Genomic DNA, 27,573 nt, shown 5'->3' on the forward strand with positions numbered 1-27,573 from the left:
TTGGTAAATTAATTTAGTCATAAATGAAAGATCACTCAATTGTTTTCTTTCTTAACCTTGGTAATATATTCATAGGTTTTTTATCACAGTCATCTTCATATGTTTTTGTATGTCTCAGATATTGCATAATAAAAATGTTTTAAGTAAAGGGTGAACATTTCAAGCAGTGACTGACAGTATTTTCCTTACTTAAATGACAAATTACCAAATACTTATTCGCTACAGAAGCCTCTTAAGGAAAAGTTAAAACTTTGGCTATGTTTTATGATTAAGAAACTGAGTTACCACAAATCATTAGACGACCTCCATCTGTAAGTCATTCCTGGTCATTGGACCCAACAGTCACTCTCGGACCAGGAAAGACTTGTTTCTACCATATTTTTGGAACCTGATATTCCCCACAAGGTTTGGTAACAGTGTCCCAAAGCCAAAATGACAAAGGAACTTTGCATTAATAAAGAGAATTTTAGAGCTGCAGTCAAATGTGGAGGGAATAAAACTCCCCCTTTTTCCTTATACCAAAAGTCTTTTCATATTCATGATATCTCCTACTTTGGGGGAAAAAATATAATACTCTGCAGTGTCATTTGCATATGAAAGCCTGCCAAAAAAATTTCAGCTAAATATTCCACTTAAAACTTTAAAAATAAATGCATTCTCTTCCCATTATTCTGGGTGCTCAGGGACTCTAAGAAGGTCAATGACAAACTAGAGGGTTTCTGAAGTCGGGGGCTCAGAGATCTGAAAAACTATAATATGTGAAAAATTAGAGAAACTACAGATAGTAAGCCTCAGAAAGAAATGGCTGGGGGCATGGGGCAGGGCTGGGCATGACTTCTTCAGGCTTAGCACTGGGCCTGGCCAGAGTATATGCCGTTAAGAGAATGAATCAGCGAATGAACCAGACAGACTGGTGATGTGGAGAAGCAGTGGTATGGAAGTGGGAGAACAGGTATCTCATGTTATTTACAGAGCAGTTGATGGAAGAAACCAGGACTTATTTTTCTTTGTGTTCTTGATATCATGGCTGGTACATAGTTGGTGCACAATTAATACCTTATTGGATTTTAGCTCAATCAATGATCATTCTACATAAATGGTGGAAAAGGCTCTCTTACAAAGACTGAGCCCCCACTTCCTCAACACAAGTCCACCATGGGCCAGGAGCTCATCCAAGCAGTGGAGGGAGCCAGAGGCGGAAGGACCACCAGCAGGGACACTGGAAAAAGACTCTAAGTCACTCTCAGCACCTCAGAGCTCCCTTTCAACATGCAAGCATCAGGACCCTGTGTTATGTTTTTAAGCAAGTGAGCTTGTTAAAGCCTGTTGAAAGCTTGCAACTTTTTTTTTTTCAGTCTTTTATTAAAAACCCCAGAATGATTATCAGGACTTCAGGGCAGACAACCGGAGGTGACAATGCCCCCCAGTCAGAGAAGTACAAACTGTTAATTAGCTTAATGCACAGCTCACCCTGTCTTCCAGCCAGTCTCCCCTTCAGGGATCTGGTGCCCCCAGTCTTTACAGAATACTTTGAAGACGTTATGCTGCCCTGCCTTAGTCTCCTCACACACCCTGACAGCAAAACAAACAGAACATCAAAATACTTTCACATGCACAACAATGACAAGTGTGTTTGCCTGTCTCACAGACAGCATTTTTCCAATGCTGGTCACAACTCATTAGTGCATCAACAAATTATCTTTGTGACTCCCAATTAACACACATTTTTCATAAATAGCACGAAATGGAAAAGATTGGAGAGGAAATGTCAGAATGCTTCATATACAGGGGTGTACACTGTTTCATGAGAAGTTTATTTTTTTAATATTTCTTATTTATTTATTCATGACAGACACACACAGAGAGAAAGAGAGAGAGAGAGAGAGAGATTGAGACAGGCAGAGGGAGAAGCAGGCTCCATGCAGGGAGCCTGACATGGGACTCCATCCCGGGTCTCCAGGATCACGCTCCTAGCTGAAGGCGTCACTAAACCACTGGGCCACTGGGGCTGCCCATGTTACATGAGAACTTTAATAAACATGTAAATATTACTGTATAGTATGTGAACATGTAAAATGAAATCATTGTGGATTGAAGTCAAGAAAGTTTGAAAGCCTCTGATGTAAAAGATCAAGAAGACAACAATGATAATGAAGAGAAAGAGGTTTAGCACCAGATTTACCAAAGCTTGAGACCCAATCCTGCCATTTATGTGCTTAATAACCTTGGGCATGTTGCTTACCCCTCTGAGCCTCAGCTGTGAAATGGGAGGCCATACAATACGGTGCCTGATATCCAATAAATACTCGATAAATGACAACTTTTAGAAAAAAGTCTCCTGTGAGGACCATCCAACTCCATGGGGTCTTTGGGGTAGATCTGGTTGCTTCAGGCCTCATGACACATGCAGATCTGTAGGAAAGATACACGGGACTCATTAGAAAGGACCCTCCTCTGCACTCACAAGCATGATGTCTGAATGTTAAATATCTGTGCTGGGGTTTTGCAATTACAGAAACAAATTATAGGAAACAAAGCTCCTTCATGTTGGGGTAAAAACTGGGAGACGTTATTTCTCAAAACAGGACTCAGGCATGAGGAAACTCAGTTTTCTGAAATTGCTTGCCAGCAACAGCAATGGAACATCCATCTCAAGAGCAGGGGCCAACACAGAAGCCCTCAGAACTGCGGCTATGTTTCAGGCAGAGGCTGCTCTAGAAAGGGACAGGGTTCTTCGCTGTCTGTACAGACCCTGTGATTTCCAAGGACCCCATCTCTCATGGGCCCCCAATCTCCAATCTCCGCCTGCTTTCAGCAAGTACCATGTAGCCAATCAGTGGCATGAGCTTCAGTGATGTTGTCAAGGGAACTCGGTGGCCTCCACAAACCACTGCCCATCTCCATGGAAGAGGAGAGGTTAGCAAGGAAAATAAGCCTGAAAAAATGAGAAAGTCCCCAGAACAGAGGGAAAGTGACACATTTAGAAAGAAGAAGAAGAAGAAGAAGAAGAAGAAGAAGAAGAAGAAGAAGAAGAAGAAGAAGAAGAAGAAGAAAGAAACTTGGGGAAAAAATAAATAGAAAGTCTAAAGACAAAGATTTTAAACAGCAAAAGAGAAGTGGAAAACAAAAAGGAGGAAGACAAAAGAGAAAAGAAGTCATGTCTCTCGAGGGCAAGAGAGCCTCCCTGAGCTGTTTTGTCCACTATCCCATCAGAAGCAGCGGTGTCCAGATGGGGCGGGGCAGGGCAGGGAGAGAGGAGACAGGGCCTCTGAACTCCCTGCATCCTCCTCTACTCACAAGTCTGGTCCTCAGGCCTGACGCCCACCGGGAAAACCCAGGACACAGGCTCAGAGGCCTCTGTGGGAAGACTCCAGGGGCTGACAGATTTAGTGGGGTAGAGGCAGACACAGCCCGTCCTGCCCTCCAGAGCCAGGTGCCATGTCAAGTGCTCCCAGCTCCTCCCCATCACAGATTCCAGAGCCTTGTTACCCCCAGGACCCCTGCTCCCCACCTGTGTATGTTCCACCCTGCACTGGACACATTCAAGGGAATTCAGATTATTTTTCTGGTGGCCTGTGGGGCTCAGCTCCATTCTTTGCATTTCAGAGAACTCAGGGAGCAGAGGCCTGTAACCATCGCCTGGCCTGGCATCATGGGAATGTCCTGGCTCATTTGCAAAGGGAACTCCATCCTGCTTCTCCATCTTCCGGTGCTGCCCTCTTCCCCCAGGGGCTAGATGAGCATCTGGCCTGGCACTCACTCCCTTTCGGGACCACTCCTGTTTTCTCAACCTTCCAAATCACATGGAAGAGGTACAGCGAGCGCTTGGAGAACATCACCCGGCACAGTTCCATCCCTGGGGAGGGGCTCATGCTTGCACCTGCCTGGCAGCCTGACTTCAAGAATCTCCCACCTCTCACCCACAGTGTGAAGGCCTGCACACAAATCCATGTCCTTTCAGCTAAAAGGAGCAGGATCCAAGCTTATCATTATTATTCAACACATACTCCTGCAGCAGAAAGGGCAGGGATGGCTCCAGCCAGACAAAGAGGGGAGGCAAGAGAACTTCACAGTGGAAGAAACACCTGCCTCAGAAAGTCTCCAGGGTGAGGTCCCACAGACCTCCCCAGCTCCTGGTGGGGGAGCAGAGGGTCATAATGCGCAGGCCTTCTGTCTTGAAACTGCGGTGTCTGGGGCCCAGACTGAGAGCGGGCCAAAGGCAAGGAAGCCGGCCTGTGGCCAAGTGGTGCCAGAAGGACATGTGGCACAGAGCGGAGGCCTTGGCCGGGCCTGCGGCCTGCAACCTGCAACCTGCAACCTGAAGCAGGAATGACTCCTTGCCTCGCCATACCTACTGGCTGCCATGTTCACTCCCCGAAACCTGAGATTTTCCCCTAAAATGGAGACTAGGGATATAGGACTGAGTCTGGTGGGCCAGTCTGGCTCAGGAGGTCAGGAAGGACAGCCTGAGTCACTCCAGGCTCCTGGGGCTGCCTTTGAGGCAGAAATACAGAGCATCTTTGAGGACTCCGGCTCTGTCTGTGGAAAGGTGGGCAAAATGTTTAAAATACAATAAAAGCAAGGCCCAGGGCCCAAAGGGGTCTGGCTCCCTGTTTCTTTGGACTGTCTGTGGGGTGCCTGTGTGCAGGATTTCTGCAGAAGATAGTCCATTTTGTTAAGCCTTTGAATATTCAAATTGAAAGTATCGCGCAATCATTGATTGTCAAATCATGGGTTTCTAGAGGTTTTAAATACTTGGCATGAGGGGGAAAAAACTCAAACCTATACCCGAAGGTATAAAACATTAATTCTGTTTGTCTCCTGCTCCAGGAACCTGGGTGCAGCTGGATGCTTTGTGAAACTTTAAAATGTTGCATCTCTGCTTCTCTGTCTGTACAGGAGCCCTGGGAGGCACCGAGTCCCTGCAGCTGCAGCATCCAGCCAGCGCCCCAGCTTCTGCTGACCACGATGTCGGGTAACTGGGCTGCTTCTCCCGGGGTAGGGTCGCGCGAGCCAGGGCCTTTGGGTCCGGGTGTATTTCCACAGCTTTGCCTGCATGGACAGAGAGGCACACAGTCAGGGCGTGCAAGGAGGCGCCGGCGATCCCGAGAGCGCGCGGGCCACGCCGTGGCCGCTGCCCCTCGGCGCCCGCTCCGCAGGGCAGAGGCCCAGAGGCCGGCCCGGCCGCCGTGGCCTTCGCGGGCCCTGATCCCGCAGCCGCGCTCCTGCTCCGCGGCGCCCGTGACCCCGGGGCTTCGCGGCGCGGGCTCTGCGTGCCCAGGAGCGGCGGCGGGGGGAGCTAGAGGCTCGCGGGGAGCCCGGGACGCCCGCGGGGTGCGCCGGCCGGCGGGGCTGGGGGTGGCGGCAGCGCCCCCGCGCCCCCCGGGCCGCACCCGCCGCCCACCGAGCCGCGAGCCGCCGGCGCGGGGCGCCCGGGAGCGGGGCCGCCGACAGGGCGCGCAGAGCCAGGCCTCGCGGGCCACGGCGCGGGGCTCCCCGGGTCTGGGCGGCGACCGGCGCAGCCTCCCCTCCCGCGGGGACCCGGCTCCGCGGCCCCGGCGCGGGTCTCCCTGCGGCCGGGCTGCGCTCTCGGCGGTGGCCAGGCGCGGCGCTGGCGGCCCTGCTCGAGGCCGGGGCGGGCTCCCCGCGCCGCCGCCCTGCGCCCTGGGACGCGGCCCCCTCCCCGCGCGGGGCGCAGGCCAGGGCGGGGGCGCCGGACACCCCGACGGCGGGAGCGCCCCGGCCCCGCGCGGCCGCACAGCCGAGTCTCACCTCCTCGCCGCGGCTCCGCGGGGCCGGCCCGGGCCGCCGCCGCCTCGCTCCCGCTCCCGGCGCGCCCGCACTCCCTCCCCGCCGGCCCCGGGAGCCCCGTTCGGCCTGGCGGGAGGCTCCGTGCGCCGCCCAGACGCCTGCACCCGACAGGGAGGGGGGAGCGCCGGGAAGAGGGGGAGCAGGAGCGGGCCCGAGGCGGGAGGAGGAAAAGACGTGAGGGGGCAGGCGAGGAAGGGGGCGAGGGAGACGCGGCGGACGGGAAAGGCCGGGCCTTGGCGGCGGCCGCTGCAGCGAGGCCCCAGCAGCCCGCGGACCCGGCTCTCAGGCCCCCCAGCCCCCCAGCCCCCCCCCCCCCCCCCCCCCGCCGCTCGTCCGGGGCTGGCTTCCAGACCAAGGGCATGCAGAGGTCAGGGCCTCCGCAGGAGCCACGCTTGGCCTGGTGGCGCAGGTCGGGACTCGGAGCTTCCACGCGCGTGGGAGCGTCACCGTCACGGCGCGGCGGGCCAAGTCACCTGCTACGGATCAGAGACGGCCCCGTGCGCCGGCCGCAGCCTCTCTCAGGCCCTCGCACCTCTCCCCCGCCAGCAGGCTGGGCCCAGGGCCGAGATTCCCCTAATTTAGCCAAGGTGGTGAGCTTCCCTAGGCTGTTCTCACATTCCTGAGCAGAAAACCCCGCGTGCTGTTGGTCTAGGGATAGGGCCCAGCCCCACAGATTTCCATAGGTTCTGTTCCCACTGGGGCCCTGAAGTCTGCCCAGCTTCTCCTCATTTCAAGTTTGAGAAATTTGGGGCTCCTTCCCACCTGTCTTTGAGCATTCTCTTTGCCTTCTTCAGACTTAGAAAACTGGCCTTCTGCATCCAAACCTCCCATTTGAACACTGACTCAGTTGCCTTTTCCCCCAGAAAAACCGAAGGTGTATCAAGGTGTCCGGGTGAAGATAACCGTGAAGGAGCTGCTGCAGCAGAGAAGGGCACACCAGGCAGCCTCAGGGGGAACCGTAAGCAGAAACCCTCTCTTCCTCCCGGTCTTGCCTTTGGCTTCGTTGATCCCTGTCTCTCTCTGGAAAGGTGTAGGTGGCCTGGCCGAGCTCCATCATATACTCAGGCATATACTCAGCAGTCCCCAGACCTGGCCTTCCTCAGCTGTCTTTGTAACTTCTGTGCTGCCAGGCTTCTTCCCCGTCTGCCACAGGAAGCCACAAAGAACAGCTGGAGCACGTTGTTGGGCTCAGGATTTGGGGGAGCTCATCCCTCACTGATCATGGTTCAATATAATGGGCTTGCAGGTCTGGTGCAGGGAGAGGAGCCAGCCAGCGGGTGAGTAGATTGTTCTGGTAGGAAAACACTGTGTGTGCCCAGACACGTGCCAGAAACTCATTTCATTTTAGTGAGCCCTTCAACGAGAGAATCTCCATAAAATGCACCCGCCCCCCGCTTCTCATTCTTATGAAACCCAGCCTCCAAGGTTATTTATCTGTAAATCACCAGGCATAGAAAGTTCCTGAGCAGAAATGGGCCATATATCTGCAGAAGAGACAGCTCAGGGTACAGACACACCTCCTAAATATGAAGCCTTAAGCAGTCAGGTAATCATGAGGTCATACGGGCTGTCATAAGGGTGCCCCACCACTTTATATACTTTCTGAAGCAGGCAGTCCTGCCAAGAGTGCTCAGAGCAGCAGCAAAACTAAATAAACTAGATAGGGTTCTCCTCCTACAGAGGGCAATTCATTGCTGAAAGCCCTGATCATACAATTGCTTGTGGGTTGCTCTGGGTGTGGATATGGGATATGACAGATGGGCACATATTGCCAATGTTAGAATTGGTTCTGTCTCCAGCTTATTGGCATCCTCCTCTCCACAATGGTTTTTGAGCTTGCTGCGGTTTATGTGCAATGCACGACTTCCTGATATGGGCCTTTGTGGAAGAGGTAAATGATATAGGAGCAGGTTCCAGAACCAGTGGACTGGGTTCAGATCTCAGCTCCTCCATGGTATGTGCACATCCTAGAGAATTACTCAGGCTCTTCACCTGTTTCCACATCCTGAAGCTGAAGGTAGTAGGATTTTATGAGGGTTAAATGAGTTATTGCATAGAAAGGACTTACAGGAGTGCTTTCCATTTAGTAAGGGCTCAATGAATGTTAGCTGTCATTACTATTATTATCATTTGTGAAAAGGAACAAAAATAAAATTACAACCAAGATTGAAAACTAGCTATCCAGTAATGTCCGTTTGGTCTCTTTGCTCAGAGTTTCGAGTTCAGGTGTGAGCTTGTTGTGATACAGCCCGTACAGCACAAATTTTACATTTGTTGGAGAAGTTAATACCTCCATGTACAGAATTTTAGCTAACATAATAAAGCGTCTTTCCATTTGCAGAGGGTTTTTACAGTGGTTAAAAATTTGCACACTCCTGATTTCATTTAGTTCTTATGACAACTAGATGAGGTAAATAGATCGGGATCCGCATGCCTCTATTCCAGCTGAAGTTCAAAGTCTTACTAAAGGCAGAGCTAAAAACAGGGCCAAAGTCTTCTTACTCTTCATGTGAAAAAAAAAAAGAAAAGAAAAGAAAAGAAACATTCCCACCTATCAGCTCCCTAAATTCATCCTTCTGTAGATCTAGCTGTGCTGAGCAGGAGTCTGGTAGCCTCAACCATCAATTCCTTCAGTTCAGAGATGGTTATAAAATTAATAAGACCAGGAACAATGGAATTGGGAAATGCCTCTGATGCAAAAAAAAAAATAAAATCAGGATGTTCACAATAAAAAATAATCTCTCATTAAGGAGCTTTGTTTGGTACATCGTAGAATTCTGCTTCGATGCACCTGGAGAAGTCCCACTTGGGCATGGTGACTTTATTGCTGTTGGCCTCCTACAGGTTGGTTTGGCCACTGTTCCCCTGTTAGCTAACTGCAGGAATGAAAGCAAGGTAAAATGCTTCACTTGTGCATCTGACCAGTATCCGTTTCCTGGAGCTGTTTGATTTATCTAAGTTCTTCTGAGTTCTAGCTGCCCTCACCCCAATCCCCCCCCCCAAGAAATAATAAAGCAGTACTTCTGAACCAATGCCTTGCAGGGACATGCACAGCAAAGCTTGCTCTTCTTTGCTTCCTGGAACATTATATTGGCCCATGCCCTCACAGGCACATAGAAGTAATACATAGATGATTTAATTATGAGAGCCAGATGTAAAATCCCTCACCAGAAACCATCAGAAGGATCTGCAATTCTAGGAAAGCTGCGAAGGCATATACTCAGCAGGCAAGGATGGCAGGTGTCAGGAGACAGCGTATGCCTGCTTCTTGGTATAGACCCTTTGGTTTAGCAGTTATGATCTCCAGTTTGTTCAACGGTCAAGGGACGCCTCTGGGAAGCTTCAAGCCAAGGAGAGAGAATTCTATCAGATAGACAAAGCAGGAAGATATTTAACTTAATTTGTTATACAGTCAGAGTAGTATCCGCAATTTGAAATTTTAAGAAGGCAATCATGAATGGAAGTTATAAGATTGAAGCAAATGTCAGGTGGCAAACAGTGCCTGGAGAAATGTGTGCTGCCAAATTTCTAAATTTGATTTTAAAAAGCTTATTTCAGCCAGATCAGTTTGCAGACAACCCTACATACACACACACACACACACACACACACACACACAATTCTTTTACCTTTAGGAGAAAGGGAAAGTTGATTTAGTATTTATGAAAAGATACAATTTACCCTTTTCAACCATTAATTTTCTAAACAGCCTTGATGTATCTTTATAAATTGTAGACTGTGGATTTTTTTTGTGTGTGTGCTGTTTTGAAATCTAAGAGAAAGGCACCTTTCTTTGTATTCTTGGAGTGAAATAGAAAGTGAACCCATGACTGGGAAGATAATATCAAGCAGGAGATTGTAAACATACCTGAGGCAGATAATGTGGATAGGCAGACAAACAGACCATTCCCTGGGAGGAATGGGGTTAATGAGAGCTCTGCCGTGAAGCAGATTTTTTAAAAACCCATTCCTTCCAAGTCCTTCAGCTCGAGCTGCTGCCAACTATTTGCATAAAGACCTGGGGAAGGATTCCAGCTTCCTGGTTCGTGACATTACCGCATGGATCATTTTCAAAATTAACACCACCTCCTGTTTCAGCAGCAGCTGACAGTGTACTCCTCCGTTGGCGTGCTGAATGGGAGTAAGTATAGCCTGTAATCCAAGAGAGAGAGAGGTGTGGTGAGCTTGGCTTCCCAGCACAGGTCACAGAGCAGTGCTGGTCCCTTTAAACTTTAAAGGCACCATCTGAAACCTTAAAAAAATCCTAAATTACTCAGTGCAATCATCAATTCAATTAGAAGATACGAGATGCTTTACTTTAAATATTTAAGAGATAATTCATAAATTTCAATGAATCTCAGGTATTCAGAGAGAGTGGTGAAATAAGCAAGTCATACAAAGAGGTGAAATACTTCCCGAGCATTACCTAGAATGTAGATAGGCTTCAGCTCCCTGACTACAGTATTAAGAAAATGCTTCCTATTTTAACATTTCATAGCTAGTAAGCACATGTGCATATTTTTAGCTCTCCAGGATTAGCAAAGTCAGGAACTGTGTCATTTTGGGAAAACAAATTCCTAAGGCTAAGCAGCCAGAGAGTATAAGAAATTTTTGAAGAAAATGATTGACTCAGTCATAGATGGTTGGGATTGAATAGGTTTCACTTTTATTAATTTTAAATTAAGTAGTTTAATAGAAAGGAGTTTACTGAGTATTCTCAAACGGTTCCATTTCTCTATAATACACAAATCGTATATATTATACACAAATCATTTTTATCTAAATTCGACTTAAATTTAAATTTTAGGTGGGAAAAATCTGATGGAGGGGGGAACCAAGCAAACATAAAAACCAAATCTAAATAATATAGGACTCTGGTTGTATATAACGATAGCCACCTTTTTTTAGAAGAAAGAATCTGGCTTACCTTATTGCAGAAGCAACAAAGTTCATGTGAAAATGGCTTAGCTTTCCCCTGAGAGCTCTGACTTCACTCTGCTCTGTGCTCACGTTCTTGCTTTGGCAGCTGTCCGCAGGCAACGGTGTCCGCCTCTCAGACCAAGTCCCACCATCCCCGGCAGGTGAGTACAGCCAGTGTCCCATTCCCTCCAAACCTCTTTCAAAAGCCCATCTCCAAAGTCTCTCAGTGCCTGATTCAGAGGTGAAGATAGGCACCACCATTTAATTGGAATCCAACCAATCAGAAGGTGAACAAGCCACAGTGACTCCAGATGCAAGGGAAAAAGGGGACATTTTTGTTCTCATTTCTGAAATGTCTATTTTCTGCTTCCTATTCTGTCCCAAGAGTTATTTCTTCCCATTTATCCCAGTTCCTCATCACCAAGTAACTAAACTCTCAGAAGTGTTTTCAGGAACTTGTTACCTTTTTTTTTTTTTAATGTACTGTTAGATGGAATACAAGACACCCTCGGGTTCTAGAATAATGCCTTTGCTCCTGTTGATTTAGTTTCTAGCCCACGGGGTTTGTTTCCCTCCCCTTCTCTCCTCTCCCCAGTGAGCAGTTCAAACAACTGCAGGTTTTCTCAGCTCAATTCGAATAACCGAATGACCGTATTACCTATGCCAGCCAGCAGTTGGGTGTTTTAGGACCTCATATGCAAGGAGATCTGTGCTTATGGGGGCTCACCACCCAATGTCCCACTTTAACGTTAAGCATAGGAACCTTGAGACTTCAAAATATCCAGTATTCTGTTGTCCTTTGATGGATACACTCTAAACCCCTCTCCTCTGAACATTTAAGGCTAGCAATCAGAAATCGAGCCTATTAATAAGAAAATGGAAGAGGAGTCATGTTTTCAGAATTATTCCTATTTGGTAGCCAACAATTTATTTTAATTCCCCTAGCATATGGACATGTTTCCTAAGGAAACATTTTTATATTTTGTAACTCATAATAGGTACTACTAATTCACTTTGCATTCTTGGTTTCTATTTTTATAATTTATATTGCCATTCATATCACTTCTCAAAATATAAGTTACTAGGTATGAAAAGTTTAGGGAAGCAAGAAGCTTAAATCAAGGGCATTGCATCCCGTGGCATCAGAAGTTTTCCTAAAGCCTCACACAATTTTATACGTTACTTCTGAGAGGTGAAGTTACCTGAGCTGCAGATGGGGTGTGGGTGCCTTATGCTCCAAGAAAGGAGAGCCTTGAGCCATTATTTGACTGTGACAGTTGGACACAGGGTGTATTGTCATTCTTTTATTTTCGCCCTGGCCATATTTACAGCCACTTCCCACATTATTAAGTAGAGTCGGTCCACTGATTTGAATTCGCTAAGGCAACGAAAAAATCCAAATTGCCTGCCTGTTTACTTTTCTAGAACTTAAGTCCCCCCTTCTCCCCTAGACATGGTTAATATTCAGAATATAGAATTCTATTCAAAGCCATGAGTGCAATTTTTAAACAACAACAACAACAACAAAATGTTATCCTTTTTCCTTTCTCTTCTAGGGCTGTATTTTGAGTCTGAACCAGTTTCTTCTACACCCAATTATTTTCAACCCCGAGAACTTTCCAGTTGTGTTTCCTGTGAAGAAAATACAAGCTGCCTCGACCAGCTCTTTGATTCCTACCTTCAGGCAGAGACACACCTGGACTCTTCGCTCAATGCCACGCAAAGCACTCCGCACTATTTCCCTGACAGCTTCCAAACTGCCCCTTTCTGCTTTAACCAGAGCCTGGTAATTTATCTCAATTCTTTACAAAAACCTGATTGTTGCCTACTGTAAGGTAGTTGTGCTTTGTAAGAGAGTTTGCATCATCTCGTGAGAAATCATACAAACCCTATCAACAAGGAAGTCATCCAGGAAATGAGCAGAGAGCCATTTAAAACTCAGTGGGGGTCGGAGAAGCCACAGGGTGCAGGAGGCAAACCTTTGGATACACACGATTATAATTTCCCAAAGCAGTTCTGCCCAACCACATGGTATGTGGCAGTAAAAAGAGGTTTCCTGGCAATATTCATTTAATGTTGTTAAACTGTAGTTAAGACATCTGTTCATTGCAAATCATTGATTTAAACAATGATCCCTGGATTTTTTGAGTTCTGGAAGGTCGAATTAAGGCTGCATCTACACAGTACCAAACTGTTATTCTGATAAGGGGTTTTTGTTTTATTTTGACACTGAACTGGCCCCACTAACTGGTTGTTTTGGTCTGGTGTAGGCACAAGAACTCTTCTGGGCCTGAGATGGCTGGTAAAAAAGAAGCCCTCATACTTCAAAGAATTTGGATTGTCTATTCTTGATGAACCTCAAATGTTTGAAAATATGGTATCATTTAAAATGGTGTAAGATTTCCAGTGTAGACACCAGTTGTTTGGGATTTTTAGATACTCCCATGTTGTTTTTTTAACCATAAAAACTAAGGTTTTTTTAAATGTAAATACTTTTTACCTTTGTCAAAAGTCCATGTAGGTATCAGACTAAATTTTGGGGGTATAGGAAATTAACTCCACAGACTATGCACACCAGACCCCTGCACTCTAGTTCCCTTCTGGCTCCCAAGAAGGCTTTCCCAATCATCATTGTAGGCCTGCTTAAGAGAAAGCAGAGAGTACCTTTCTTCTCTGGGGACAAGACTTCAGTGACTGTAAGAGTAGTTTCACGTTTTGGAGTCTCCCAGACACTGCCTATTGAAGATCTCAGTTCTTTCTGTTCTCCACAGTCAAGGGTGTGGAGGGACATCCAAGGTGCCACCTGCAGCTTATATCGTGGCACACAGCAAGATTTGGTGTGCAGGTGACTTGAAGCACAATGGGATTCTGTGGTTTAGGAACAAAGCATCCTCTAAAGTATGATTATAACAAAGAAAGCCAGTGAAGCAAGGCGATTTATTGTTGGGGAAGAAAAAGACAAATATAAAACAAGGTGTCCTGAAATCATGCAGTCAGCAAATAAAATTACTTCTGCAGACTTGGGTTGGGCTGGGTGTTTTGTTGTGTCGTATTTTTCCCTCTAATGTTCTTACTGTTAATAAATCCTCTCTATTCAGCTTTTTTAATCCTGTCTAAATTATCAAGCTCTTTGTTTCTTGGTTTTCTCTAGACCCCAGGATCGCCTTCGGATTCCTCCACTCTCTCAGGTTCCTTAGACTACAGTTACTCGCTGGCTCAGCTACCTTCGTATGCCCCGGAGAATTACAATTCTCCCCCTTCTCTGGACTCCAGAAACTGTGGCTATCCCTCAGAAGACTACTCCTACTCCCACTTGCCCCCATACACCCAGTACGACTGCTTCTCTTCGGCAAGCACCTCAGTCTGCTACTGTGCGTCCTGTGAAACAGAACACTTGGACACCATCAGAGCATCGGAGTATTTTTCCTATCCCAGCACAGACTATGTGAACTTTGCCCCCTCAGCAGCAGCCGCCAGTGATTTCTATAAGAGAGGAGCAAACTGTGACATCTGCTATAGTTAATAGTAATTATGTGAATTTGGAACATGGCGTGAATATCTCTGTTTTTCGACCACACCGAATGACAACTCAAAATATGCAACCTGTTAACAAAATATCACAAGCCTGGTTCCCATGTCACCATTTTCAATGTCCTGATGCTCACTTAGGCATGGATATGAAGTCCTCAGATCCAGTCATTGTGCCACTCCTACTTTGTATGCTTACAGTTAAAACTTTTTGTAGGGAACGTTCAGTTGTTTTACTTTTCTATGTAATGAACAGATGCTAATTTTTTAACTAATAAATTTTGTATTATTAAACATCGGCTTATTTTTTAATTTTCTGATGACAGTTTCCAATTGGTTTGAATAATACCAATTAATTCTGGAAATCACCAATTACATTTCAATAGTTTCATCTCTCTTATTCATGAATTTTAAGTTATTTTAATTTGGCGAGATGCCTTGGTTCTCATAGGGATGGAAGGTAGACACAGCTGTGATGGTGAAAAGGAGAGGCAGTCTCACCTCCAAATGAGGGTGTACATCTTGGAGCAACATCAGAGAAAGACATTTATGAAACATTAGCTTCTCATATCTAACATTAGTCAATGAAATGTTAATATGACCAAAGGCACATCTTGCCTACAGCAATATTAACCCATAGATAATTCTTTTTCATGTCCAAAGTGTTGTTTTGTAAACTTTCTGGGAAAATACTTGATCTTTTTTTCTCTTGAAAGCCACTATGCTATTGGTGGACCACAAAGTTTGGAATTTGTTGTTACCTTAGATTTCTGAATTTCTGCAGTAAGTCCTTAAGTAGGCCTTACACACTCATTTTTACAGATTGGTTGAGACGATTGACCATGTTGTTTATGACTGAATTTCAGAGTTTACTGCCTCTGATTAATCTATTTGAACAAGCCCAACCATCTTTCAAGATGAAGAGAAGTTAACTTGAGCTATGTATGTCAGACTATACCGTTCAGTCCTGTTTGTCAAGGGCAGTAAAGCACAGGACTTAATCCTTGCAGTGAAGTCAGGGTCATTTTCCATATCCTGAGGTTCTGCACAATGGTGGCAATACTGGTACCATTGGTCCCAGCCATGGCTACCATTTCCCAAGCCCTCTCTGTGAGCCAGAGTTGCCTACAGATTTTCTTACTCCTGTCTCCTCTCCCAAGCTTCACGACATTGAGAGCAAAATTAGAAATCTGAGACTTAGAGAAGTCAAATCACCTGCCCAGTGCTACCCAGTCAGTAAGTACCCGGACTTGGGTCTGAAGAATGCCAGAGCTGTGCTTTGTACTCATCTTTGATAGTGAAAAGTTTGAGCTGTCCTTTGTGGAAGAGTGCTCTGGAACCTATGAAATCGCCCCCATTAAACTCTGACTTCCTCATACAGCCACGGGTGTGTCCCACACACAGCTAGTCAGACTGTCCACAGATATGAAGGTGCCAAGCACAAGAGCTGCCAGAGGCCCCCACTCTGGGGACTGAGGAGGAGAAGTTGACAAACCGCCACCTCAGTGGGCCTTGTTCTATCAGGAAGCAGATAGGCTTTCAAAATGACATACCTAATTGTCACCTCCCTAGGGACTCCACTAAGACTTGGGCAAACGGAACAAGTTGCAACCTGCCTCATGGCATAGTTGTGCCAGGGAAATAGAACAATTGCTGTCTTTCTGAGATGCCAATAAAACTAAATTTTTAATAGTTTCCAACTAAATTGAAACTGGCCTTCATCAACAAACATCTATTTGGACAGACCATAAGCCTCTGCATGTCATCCACGCCACACCACCTGAGCTATGCCCAAGGGACAAAGGCAGAGAACCCAAAGATGGCCAGTGGTTGGCACAAAAATATCCTTTTCCTGATGCCATTCTTTTTTTTTTTTTCATTCTCTGCTTCTATCCTGTCCCTTCTGAATCAGTTATCTTGCAGATCTAACCAAGAGCATTTGCTCCTTGCTTCTTATTCTTTCTTCATATGTCCCTTACTATTTGCCTAAGTCTAGTCTAGTCTGGAAAAAAGATTTTTTAAAAATGTGAAACATGGGCTAACAGAGCTACTGCACCTTATAGTGAATAATTCCACCTGAAATTGGTCTTTAAGATCTTTCCAGATATTTGGGCCAACAGGTCACTTGACACAGAAGAAAGTGAATGAACACTGCCCACCCGGACCCTTAAGCACTCAGGCTCACACAGAGCAGCTCGGGGGCCCTCTTGCAGCCGGTAGGACATCTGCCTGCAGCGCTGGGACAAGCTGGAGTGCCTCTCATCAGCATACACCTGGGAAGTTGCACAAAATCCAGAGGCCTGTTTCTCAGTGTCAGAAAGCATGACTCAATAAGTCTGTGGCAGGAGCCAGGCATCTGCATTTTTTTTTAACAATTAATTGTTCAAATTTTTATTTTGATGCACAGTATGAGAAACAAACTTTTAAATCATCTGAATCTTATGGAAAATGAAACAGCAAATAAATTAGACCCATGTTAAAATAGAAGGTCAGTTATATGTCCAAACTTAAGGATATAAGAGCCACAGATAAACTTCGATTCCACAGTCTTCTTTGAGAGGTCGAAGTCTTTCAAACACAACTTTGCTATGAACTAACTGGTGCAGAGCTCAACAGCACATGGGAATGTTTAACAGGGTGGTGATCAGGGACACGTTTCCTTGGTGCTGCTTTGATAATGTCCACACGCAGAATCGCCTCTGCTGCTTCAGCTGCACTCAAAAGAACTTGTCGCTTCACTTGGAAACTTTCTTTTATACCCAGTACTGCCATATCTCCGATGGTACCTTCCTTCATATCCAGGCCAGCAGTTGTGTTGCCTTCACTGTGGGCAGCTTGCACCTGGGCTACCAGGTCTGCACTGCCGTAGCCTGCGTTATCAGCTATGATAGTTGGCAGCATTCTCAGTGCTTTAGCGTAAGACTCCATTGCAACAGCTTCTTTGCCTGGTGTTCTACTGGCAAGCTGTGTCACAGCATGAGCCATCAGCATCTCAGAACAGCCTCCTCCATACACTGTTCTAGAATCCTTCACAGTTTGGGCAAGAACACAAAGAGCATCATGCAAAGATCTTTCTGCTTCATCTAAAATCTGTTGAGTGGCCCCACGCAGAACAATGGTACAAGCTTCACCAAGGGCTACCCCAGAAAAGTGGATAAGTTTATCTTCTCTAATCATGACTTCCTCAATAAGCTTGCAACTTCCAAGCTTCACTAGTTCTGGGTGGTCAAAGGTAGAGGCAATTTCACCACCTGTAACAAGAGCTAGGCGTTCCACACCTGCAAAATCTGCATGTTCGATAGCCATAACACCAGCAGCACCAAAGAGCTGTTCAGGGGAATTGTAAATTAACTGCCTGTTAATAAAGCAATTTATCCCATGCTTAAGAATACGTTCAACTTTCTCCTTCATTTTTTCCTTTTCGGCATGTTCTATTTCAGCAACCTTTGCTGTAGAATCAACTCTTACTCTGGAACCAAATATCTTTATTTTGTCTGTATCCATACCAGTATTTGCAATGAGAATTTTAGCATTTTCAATTCGCTTTGGTTGATTTACTCCAATTTTTTTATCCAACAGAAAGCCTTCATCTAAATAGGAATCTGCCAGACTTCCTCCTAGCTTCTTGATGACATGAATTGCCTCCAGATTACCAGAGCCTTTCAGTCTGAGAACAGCTTCTACGGCTGAGTAAAGTGGTCTTTGTGATGAGTAAGAAGTTTTGAGGACAATGTTGTTCCCGCAATGTTCATTAAATCTTGACGGAACTTAACTTCGTCAGAACCATGATCAACTGCAGAATTCAACAGAGCCTGTCTTGCTGCCTTTGTGGCTTCTCTCCAACCCGCAATGATGGTCTGTGGGTGAATCTTTTTTGCAGTCAAAGTTTCTGCTTCCCTTAGTAATTCTGCTGCTAGCACAGTAACAGAGGTAGTACCATCACCAACTTCATCATCTTGAACCCTTGACATATCAACTAAAACTTTAGCTGCTGGATTGTCCACCCCGATGTTTTTTAGAATAGTTGCACCATCATTGGTTACCATAAGAGAAGCATCTCGTCCACTGCTTAATAGAATTTTATCCATGCCCTTAGGTCCTGGGGTGCTCTTCACCAAGTCTCCAATAGCAATGGCACCAATAAAAGACGACAGCCGAGCCGTCTCCGCTCTCTCTTCATCAGCTCCAGCCTTGAAGATGTTCACAGGTGCGAGGCAAAGGGACGCCGTGGTTCCGCGGCTTCGGCACACGCGCTCGCCCCTCACGGCTCACGCCCGGGACCGGAGGGAAGAGAAGCCGCGCATCTGCATTTTTTAAATGGACCAAGGTGATTCTGATTTAGACGGTTTTCTGTCTATACTTGAAAAGCACTCACGTATTCAATGTCTGAAGTGTTCTGTTCTAGGGCCTAGCAGCACCATAAGAGCTTATACAGACTGAGTTCTTCCTGTGACCCAGGGCTGCAGGCATTTATCTCATTCAATCCTCAAACAACAACACAAGATAGATACTATTACTGCCAATTTGTTGGTTTTTTTGTTTTGTTTTGTCTTGTTTTTAACAATGTTGTTTTAACAATGAAAGTGTGGCTCAGAGAAGTAGAAGAACGTGCCCAAGGTGGCACAACCTGTAATCAGGCTGCCTTCTCCAGCTCTGGTGGTCTGAACTTCCAATGGCCTTAGTCAACTTTCCATGTATTACACCTGGAGAAGTTACCTATTTGGAGTTGAATTTTTTGCAGGCATATCTGGACCCATCTCCTCACACCACAGAGGCATTTAGTAAGAGTATAGATGGGAGCTTAAACGAGTGAATAATTTTGTGATTCGGGACCACAGAATTAATAAAACAAAATCTTAATTAAGCACCTACTATGTGCATGACTGATTCTGTACCTTCAAAGGGTAAAAGGAGGTGAGATTTCAAAAATTCAAAGAGGTGAGCAGTTCAGTTAGGATGGACGTGGATTAATTTTCAAAGTCTTGGGAAATTTCAATTAGGAGTCAACCTTTAGAGCCTGAGAGGTAAGATGAGACAAATTGAAGGTAGTAAACATTTGGAAACTCTTAGCTCAAGCAGTGGCCCCGAGAAGTTACATCCTGGCTGTGGCCTGAGCTGCAACTGGACATCAGGAGCAAGGTACAGATAAGGTTACCTGAGATAGAGCTGGGAGTAGGGGGATAGGGAGGTGAGGGCAGAGGGAAGGGGGTGCTAACATTTTGATTAAAAAAAACATTTTTAAAAATTATTATTCAGTCTAGACTCAAAGCCAATGAAAATTGAATAATATAGATGAAAATAAATGTGGACTTGCCATCATTTCCAAACCCTCAAACACTAAGTAACTCCCAGCACAACCCCTGGCAGGGCTGCCCAAAAAAGTGGTTAACTCTTATCCCTCCTCCTTTCCTCTTAAGATGAAGTTATGGAGATGACCTATCTAAAGGGGATTTGGTCTGTGTGGTGTCCCTAGGTCTTAGGAGCTGGATTTTTCTGAGGCCACAGAGTGGCCATTCAGAACCATGTGGACTTGTGCTTTAAAAGGTAGAATACAGGGGCACCTGGGTGGCTTAGTCAGTTAAGTACCTACCTTGGGCTCTGGTGATGATCTCAGTGTCCTGGGATCGAGCCCCATGTCGGGCTCTCTGCTCAGCAGGGAGTGTGTATCTCCCTCTCTCCTTCTGCGCTCTCTCACTTGTTCTCACTCAAATAAATAAGTAAAATCTTTTTAAAAAATTAAAAAATAAAAAGTAGCATAAGCAGCCCCACTTCTTAAGTTCCAGTAGGCCTCTGGGCAAGATGTAGGGGCTGAAGGATAAAAAAATCTGAGGACACAGCTCTATGTGATAATAAAGCATCAAACACATTGAGGGCAGGGATTGGCATCCACTTAGAAAATAGATTTTCTTGCTTAATATGAATAGAGAATGTGTTGTTGGTTCTTGGGAAATATGGAAGTGTGTGTGTGTGTGAGAGAGAGAGAGAGAGACAGAGACAGAGAGAGACAGAGACAGAGAGAAAGCACCATTTGTTGCCATCTGGACAATTGGGAGGAGAGAGAAGACATCCCCTTAACCCGTCAGGACTGGACCTGGAGTGTCCCAGCTCCAAAGCCACCACCTTCTTCCCCTACTGTGCAACCCTTGGTTGAATTAGCCAGATTTCAAGAAAAGTACTGCCCTGGTTACTCAAGTCATCTGATTACCCTGAGGAGGGGGATCGGTAAACCCAAAGGTTCCACCAGTTTGTGGGGAGGTGACCATCACCCTAGAGTGGAGCTAGAATTTCACTGTGGTTGTACAAAGAAGGAGGCATTCTCTGAAAGGAGGACCCATCGGGGGACTAAGAATTGAGGAGCATCCTCAAGGTAGCTCCCTGTGAGAGGTCTAATTTTCAGGGCACTTTTCTTTCAGACCGTGAGACCACAATCCCATTCAGCATTGTTTGAATATTCCCCTGGCCACATTATAATCCTATGGGTAACCCCAGTTGTTTGGAAACATCTGGTTCCCCATAGAGCTTTGGATAGAGGCATAGAGAATAAAGCAAAGGCACTTGAGAGAGAAGCATTTGCCCTGCTCTGCCAAGAACTGAGCAGTGCTGATGGCACCTGTCTGCCAGGACTTATGGTCCAAAGCAAACTAGAAGTGGTCTACTGCCAGTGTGTGGTGGCCCCACCAGCAACAGGAACCCCAGGAAGGTCATCACTTGAGAAGTAGCTGCTCCATGATACAGCCAGAGGACAGCAATGCTTGAAAGTAAAAAAGGCAAGGGCCCTTACCTCAAGTAAGGGGTGACTTTAGGACAAACAAAAGAAAGTTTTTACATAGGAAGTCATACACTTAAAAAAATTATCCCTACAAGTTGAACATTTAAATAGTTCTGATAAGGATTGTGATTAATTTGGCTGATAATATTTTAGGGTTGGAAAGGAACCCAGAGGTCACCTAGTTCTGTAATTCTCAACCCTGGCTGCATATTACAATCACCTGAGGAGGTTGTAAAAATGCTGATGTCCAAGCCCCACACCAATGAATAACAATCTCTGGAGTGATCTGGGCATTAGGATTTTTGTTTAACTCTTTATTTGGAAATTACAGGAAATCACAGAAAGAATACATGCCCTTTATCCAGCTTCCCGCAGTGGTGACTTGACATCTTGAATAACATAGTACAAAACCAAAATCAGGAAGGTGACGTTAGTACAATGCTAACTAGACCATAGATCTCATTTCCTTATAGGCATGCATTGATGTGTTGTAGGTATGTAGAGGTTTCTATGAATAGACATTAGTATTTTTTTTAACTCCCCCAGAAGATCCTAATGCTCGACTAGAGTTGAGAACCAGTGGTTTCGTCCAATCAACCTGCATTCCACAGGCAAGGAAATTGAGTCCTGAGCAGCAAAGTGACTAGTCCAAGGACATGCCATCTTTCAGGAGGGAAGGCAGTGGAGTTTCTCAGTCTAAAGATCTTTATTGAATATACGCTTGTTATGGGTCAACAATGTGCTACTGAGAAAAAGCTAATTGTCTGAGGGTTGGAGCAAAAGATAAAGGGGTGTGTGCCTAAATTTTGAGGTTACTTTAAGGGACAAACACAAAATACAACCTTTGGTAGCAATAATCTCATAAGGTTATTGAAAGACATGGTTTTAAAATGCATTGAGAGCCTGAGTCTTGGCCAATAGTAAACATTCCCCCATGTTCATTATTATTATTATCAGTGAATTCTGACCTGGAGGGATCACAGGTCTGGCATTACGTGGAGATCCTTTGACTTTCTCTCTATGTGGTTCCTTCTGCTTTCTTCATGCTGCAGAGGGACTTTGCATGTTTGGGAGCACACAGCCAGACTTACAATCACCTCCTGCCATGCTCTCCCTCTCTTCTCACCTCCCCTTGAGGCGCTGAGCCAGGCAGGTGAGAGGACTCGCTTACTTTCTGCCGGGCTTGGTGTCTTCATCTTATGTGTTTTGTGGCCTGAATGAGGCACAGAAGTGTTTCTTCCTTCCCCAGCAGCCTGATGCTCTGCACTGAGCCTCAAACTGCTCTGTGTCAAGTGCAGCCCACCAAGCAGGGGGCACGGAAGACAGGCCCCATGGGGGGAGCCAGCCCTGGCCCCAGCCCTTCTCAGCCTGAGCACCTCCTCGTCTCAGGAAATCTTTCTGCACATCCCCCTTTCCCTGAAAGACACAGCCGGGACTCCGTCTACACTCTCACTGGAACCCCAGGCCCAGGGCAGCCGCCAGGTCGGAGGGTCTGGGGGAGCCAGGGCTGGCAGATGTGAACCCTGGGCTGTCCTCCTCTGAGTGCCCCTGGGACTGCTTCTCGGTCCCACAACCGCCACCAGAGCTGGGTTTGAGGAGCCAGGCTCTCCATGAGTAGCTTGGCCCTTGGCCCGTTCCTGTGAGCAGCAGCAGACACACACGCCTGGAGACTGTTCCTGTGGCTTATCTCCGTGCCAGGGTTTCAGGCACTCACTGGCCACCAGGCTTTGTGAAGAAGACGAGATGAGGAGGATGAGGCCTGCCCCCTGAGTTCCTCAGGGCCAAAGGAAGGAACAGAGCTGCAATGGGCTTGGCTGCCCTTTCTGGGGCTTGTCTCCTGTCCCACGGGAATGACTAGAGCAGGAGGGCTCCATGATGGCCTGGGGGAAGCCACCTGTGGAGGATGTACCTGAGCCTTCCCACCTGGTCAGCCATGCAGAGCCTGAACCTCGTCTTCCCTCCCACCCCACCGCAGTGCGGGGGAAGGAGCATTCATTTCTGTGTTTCCCCTTCCTGTGGCCCAAAGGGGAGGAGTAGGAATCCAGCTTCCCAGATGCTGACCCCATTGTCTCCACACCAAGCGGTACAGCCCAGACTTCAGAGCCCTCAAGCCAGACAGACCTGAGATTGATTCCTGGTACCACCACTTACCTGCTCTGTAATGTTGGCCAAGGACCTTCACCTTTCTGGGCTACAATTTAGTAACCAAAGCACACAAATCATTGGAGTAAAACCTGCTCATTCAGAAAACCTCTTCAAAACTGGTTTCTGTCCTGGGGACAACTGGTGGAATGCTATTTTTCGTGAACACAAGGAGGTCACACCCAGCATCATCCTAGGAAGTCAGGTCACATGGCATGGCCAGACCCTCCAAGACCTTTCCAAATCCTCCAAGACTCTGACACAAGGGCCATCCTGTCTTGGAGGGAATGGTGATTCTGAGAGCATCACCAAATTTCTAAAAAGGGTCATATTCAATTCTTTGGGAAAGACTTCCATGCCTATCTGGTTTTTCTGTTTTCTCTGCACTTTAGGAGAAAATCCTGTTTCTGCTGACATTGGTGGGTCACCACTACAGATAGAGCTCCCTGGACCAACTACCCGCCACTATCTCATCGGGCCCCCATCATCGACCAACGGGCTAGGTATTGTTTTCCCATTTTATAGACAAGAGAACTGAAATCCAGAGTTTGAGTCAAATGCCCAAGCCAATAAATTAGAAGACCAGAATTCAAACATAATCTGTCTAATCCCATAGTTTATGTCCTCATTCCCTTAGGGAAGGGCCTAGATGCTTCTATAGCAGAAGTTTCCTGAATGGGGAGTTCACACCATCGACTCCCTGTTCATCCATGTTCAGCATCATCCATTAGCAGAATGAGGACATTACTGACTCTGACAGCAAAACGCTGAACCAGAAAACTATGTAGTAAAAAGTGCAGAATGGGAACGTAAATGAGAGACTTGATCAGATACTAGCATGGCCTCTATGAGGAAACTGCTCCAGGATATAGCTCTGTTTCAAATTATGCCATGGAGCTGTTATTGTATGTCCTAAAGTTAGAAGGTCCCTGTGGGAATCATTCTTGGGAAAAGCCTGGAGTTGCTGGTCTGCATTCCAAAGATATTTATTGTGCAGCTACTTTGTATAAAACATTGCACCGGGCACTCCACAGGCAGAAAGGTGATTAAGACACAGTCCCCCCCCCCCAAAAAAAAAGACACAGTCCCTGTCAACAAAACCTCACAATCCTATCTGAAATTATCTTCCATAAAATAAATCAGAAGAGATGCAATAATTGAAGGACCAAACAAAACAATAATAGAAATATTATTGTGCCGTGGATTTCAAGTAGAAGTGTTTAACAAGAGCTCATGGTCTGTTCTTCCCCATAATGAGCACACAGCAGGCAGTGAAATGCTTTTGTTGCGCTATCTTCAAGGACCTCTTCCAGTGAATGTTTCAGGAAAGTGTCTACGGCTGAAACCAGGTCATGCTCAGTGGATGAGGTACATGAAGTGTGCCCAGGTATTTGGTTTCAGGGAAACTTCACTAGCAAATGGATGTCTTTAACTGGCCAGTTCTTACGAGTGAGTCGTTATCAGTAACATCATGGATGATCAAATATTGTTCTTAAATAAATGTTATGTTCTTATAGAAAAAAAGGATGAGCTGAATTGTGAGCCAGTTATCTTTGCTTTCCGCTCTTGAGAAAAATCCAGCTGTTCAGGCCACAAAGCCAGGACTGAGCCCTTGTCACTCTGCCATGTAGGAGGCATCTGGGCTGTGGATAGAGTGAAGGCTCTGGCCGGGCAAGTGTGGGGTGGGGCGTGGGCACCCGAGTCTCTAATACACTCCCAGGTGATGCTGGGACTTCCAGTTTCTTGACCATACTCTGAATGGCAAGGGACAAATGTATCCATTCCTCTGGTGGCAGCTACACCAACTATCCTTATGGTGTGTAGAAGTAAATAGGACTAGGCTAATGGACCCAAACACATAAAATGAGGGTAGACTTCATCATCCTCTTGTGATAATTTATTTATCTGAGCCTCCATTCTAAGCTGGATTGTCTCCCTGCAGAGCCTGATTTCCTGAGAACTTTCTAAACTTGGACACTATGGTTTTCCTTTCAGAGGTAAGTACAATCGAGGAGCTAAGGGCGTGGGCACTGACCAGTCATCTCAGGCTCAAACCCCGAGGCACCTAAGCTTTGCCAAACTCCTTACCCTTTCCTAGGCTTCAGTCTTCTCCTGCATAAAGTGGGTATAACAATAATACCTGCTTGCCTCCTACAGTTGTTTGAGGACTCAGTGAGGATGTGCATGAAACATCTAGCCCAGTGCCTGGCTAGTGGGAAGGACACACTGGCATGAGCCCTTTAACCTTGAGGCTTCAATGAAACTCTTCAGTGGACACTTCTTAGGCCCTCGCTCTCATGCATCTCTGCATTGCGGTCACAGTCTATGCTGACAAAAAGCCACGATTTCCCCCTTAATGTGTGGATGATGTTAGAGGTTTGTGTGGAGTAACAGCCTATGAATAGAGCTCAACAAATTCCTTTTTTATTTTTCTGTTTGTGTTATTTTTTCAGACAGGCTGAGTCAGAAACGTAAAGCTCAGACTTGTTTAATTTTTCCACCTAGTCACTAAGAATTCTTGCTGCCATCAGGGGAATAAAGAAACGCAGTAAAGGGGAGCTCCAGACTGGCTTGTTTGCTTCTGGAAAGGGGCGCAATGGAAACAAGCAGCTGTGGATGGACCTCTGGGCTTGTAGAAGACAAGACAAGTCATTCAGGGCAGAGACAGGCAACCATCAGCTACCGAAAGTGCCCCAGCAGCAGGTGGCTAGGGCCGCAGCCGCGGACTTGGCTGGAGGCAAGGGGACAAAGGTGGTGGCCCTGCCTTGGTCTCTGCAGCACGGCCACAGGCCAGAAAGGACACAGCCTCACCAAGAACCAGGCTGACACATAGCTCTAGAAAGTCTCTGCACAGGCCAGGTGGGGTGCAAGTTCGGGACACTGTCCCTAGCCTCAGGGAGCCCATAGTTTTGTTGAGGCAAGACGGTCATGGGGTAGGGACCAAAATCAGTGTCTAGAAAGGGGGAGGGTTGGGGATAGAGACGCTAGAAAAAAGAAAAATCAAGGAAGCAGGAGGAAGGGAGAGAGAGAAAGAGAAAGAGGGCAGGGAGGGAAAGAAGAAAAAAGGGAGGAGTCTATTCCAAGAATGAGTCCCAAGTACTGATTGAACAGGAAGAGTGAATGCTGGCATAGCCACTGCAGGACACACCCAGGCTCCCCCAGGGAGGGAACCCCTCACCCTGGCATGAGCAAGGAAGAGGAGCCCAGCCCCCTCCTCTGTGGGGGACCCTGAAACTGCGGGGGGGGGGGGGGCGGTGGAGGGAGGAGTGGCTGCGGCACACTCAAAGGAATTTGGTGGGTTTTGGCAGCTGGCACTAGGAAGGGCAGATTGGTTTACCTTCACTTTTTTCTTTTTTCTTTTTTCTTTTTTTTTCTCAAATTTTAATGAGCATATGAATCACCTGAGGGAGAATCTTGTTAAAATGACTGCTGATTAAATAAGTTTGGGGTGGGGACTGAGCTTCTGCATTTCTTTTTTTATTGAGGTATAATGAACGTATGATATTATTCACTTCAGGTGTACAACGGAGTGATTCAATATTTGTATACATTGCAAAATGATCACTCCGGGAAGTCTGGTTAATAGCTACAGCACATGTAGTTACAACAGAAATTTTTTTTCTTGGAGTGAGAACTTTGAAGATCTACTCACTTAGCAGCTTTCAAATATGCATGACGGTATTGTCAACCAGGGTCACCATGCTGTACGTTGCGTCCCCAGGACTGATTTATTTCATAACTAGAAGTTTGTACCTTCTGATGCACTACCTTTTCTTAAAGGAAGACTTTCAGAAATTCTTTCTGTCCTCTATTTCTTCTACTTCAGCCTGTGAAGCTCAGGGGGATGGCACTCCCCCGCCTTGGGTGTGGAGGGTTGGAACTAAGACTCAGCCAACTCCTGAACCCCAAGTGAATGTCTCCAAAACTGCCAAACAACAGTACCTCCAGCCCTGGCCTGACTCCTGCAACCAGCCCCTGCCTCTCTCTCCCCGACCTCCTCTCGCAGAGTAGTGTGGGCATTATACGTGGTTCTCCATCCAGGCTGGCAGCTGGACAAGGTGAGATTAAGCTGAGGTCTCAGACCTCCATGAGGCCCAGTTGCGGAAATCTGCTCCTCCTGGCCCAGTGCAGGTCCATTATGCAGCCCTCCTTGTTCTCTGACACTCACAGTAATCGGCTTCCATATTCTTCTGTGGACAAGTAAAAGGCCAAGGAGAGAAAACAGTGCTAACATTGCATCTATGGAAGCCACAGCTTCTCCAGCCACACTGACTTTTTCCCTACATTTGCAGAAGCAAAATAAAGTCCTTGTTTGAACCACCACGTTTAAGGGGTCAGTCCACTTTCTGAAACTCAGAGGAGAACCTCAAATGAACCAGGACTGCCCTCAAATCTCCCATCCA

The 27,573-nt window shown here is 46.4% G+C and overlaps 2 protein-coding genes and 1 pseudogene across 3 annotated transcripts; 1 reads left to right on the forward strand and 2 right to left on the reverse strand.

Moving 5' to 3' along the window:
* Positions 1 to 4,691: 4,691 nt before the first annotated feature.
* LOC129496916 (uncharacterized) lies at positions 4,692 to 6,642 on the reverse strand. Its single transcript, XM_055305268.1, has 4 exons — positions 6,574 to 6,642; positions 6,285 to 6,430; positions 5,773 to 6,057; positions 4,692 to 5,052 (listed from the first exon to the last, which is right to left on the reverse strand). Exons 1-4 carry the CDS (start codon positions 6,640 to 6,642, stop codon positions 4,692 to 4,694), a joined length of 861 nt encoding a protein of 286 aa, XP_055161243.1.
* POU2AF3 (POU class 2 homeobox associating factor 3) lies at positions 6,142 to 14,522 on the forward strand. 2 transcript variants are annotated; one of them, XM_055307167.1, is made up of 6 exons: positions 6,142 to 6,401; positions 6,675 to 6,769; positions 9,790 to 9,952; positions 10,838 to 10,892; positions 12,288 to 12,517; positions 13,883 to 14,522. In XM_055307167.1, exons 3-6 carry the CDS (start codon positions 9,947 to 9,949, stop codon positions 14,252 to 14,254), a joined length of 663 nt encoding a protein of 220 aa, XP_055163142.1. In that variant the 5' UTR covers positions 6,142 to 6,401; positions 6,675 to 6,769; positions 9,790 to 9,946; the 3' UTR covers positions 14,255 to 14,522. The 2 variants fall into 2 exon arrangements, with proteins under 2 accessions (XP_055163142.1, XP_055163141.1); XM_055307166.1 differs by having other exon boundaries at positions 6,142 to 6,398; positions 6,675 to 9,952.
* A 2,323-nt stretch (positions 14,523 to 16,845) lies between these two features.
* LOC129496917 (T-complex protein 1 subunit beta-like) lies at positions 16,846 to 18,366 on the reverse strand (annotated as a pseudogene).
* Positions 18,367 to 27,573: the final 9,207 nt, after the last annotated feature.

This window comes from Nyctereutes procyonoides, unplaced genomic scaffold, assembly GCF_905146905.1.
Source record: "Nyctereutes procyonoides isolate TBG_1078 unplaced genomic scaffold, NYPRO_anot_genome, whole genome shotgun sequence".
Classification (NCBI taxonomy): domain Eukaryota; kingdom Metazoa; phylum Chordata; class Mammalia; order Carnivora; family Canidae; genus Nyctereutes; species Nyctereutes procyonoides.

Coding starts and splice junctions, on each gene's coding strand:
- POU2AF3 (XM_055307167.1), top strand. Junction 10,893..12,287: donor AGTCCCACCATCCCCGGCAG/GTGAGTACAGCC, acceptor TTTCTCTTCTAG/GGCTGTATTTTGAGTCTGAA. Junction 12,518..13,882: donor TCTGCTTTAACCAGAGCCTG/GTAATTTATCTC, acceptor GGTTTTCTCTAG/ACCCCAGGATCGCCTTCGGA.
- LOC129496916 (XM_055305268.1), bottom strand. CDS start 6,642: ATGGGAGGTTTGGATGCAGAAGGCCAGTTTTCTAAGTCTGAAGAAGGC. Junction 6,058..6,284: donor CCGTCTCTGATCCGTAGCAG/GTGACTTGGCCC, acceptor GCCTCGCTGCAG/CGGCCGCCGCCAAGGCCCGG. Junction 5,053..5,772: donor CGCGGAGCCGCGGCGAGGAG/GTGAGACTCGGC, acceptor CTGTCCATGCAG/GCAAAGCTGTGGAAATACAC.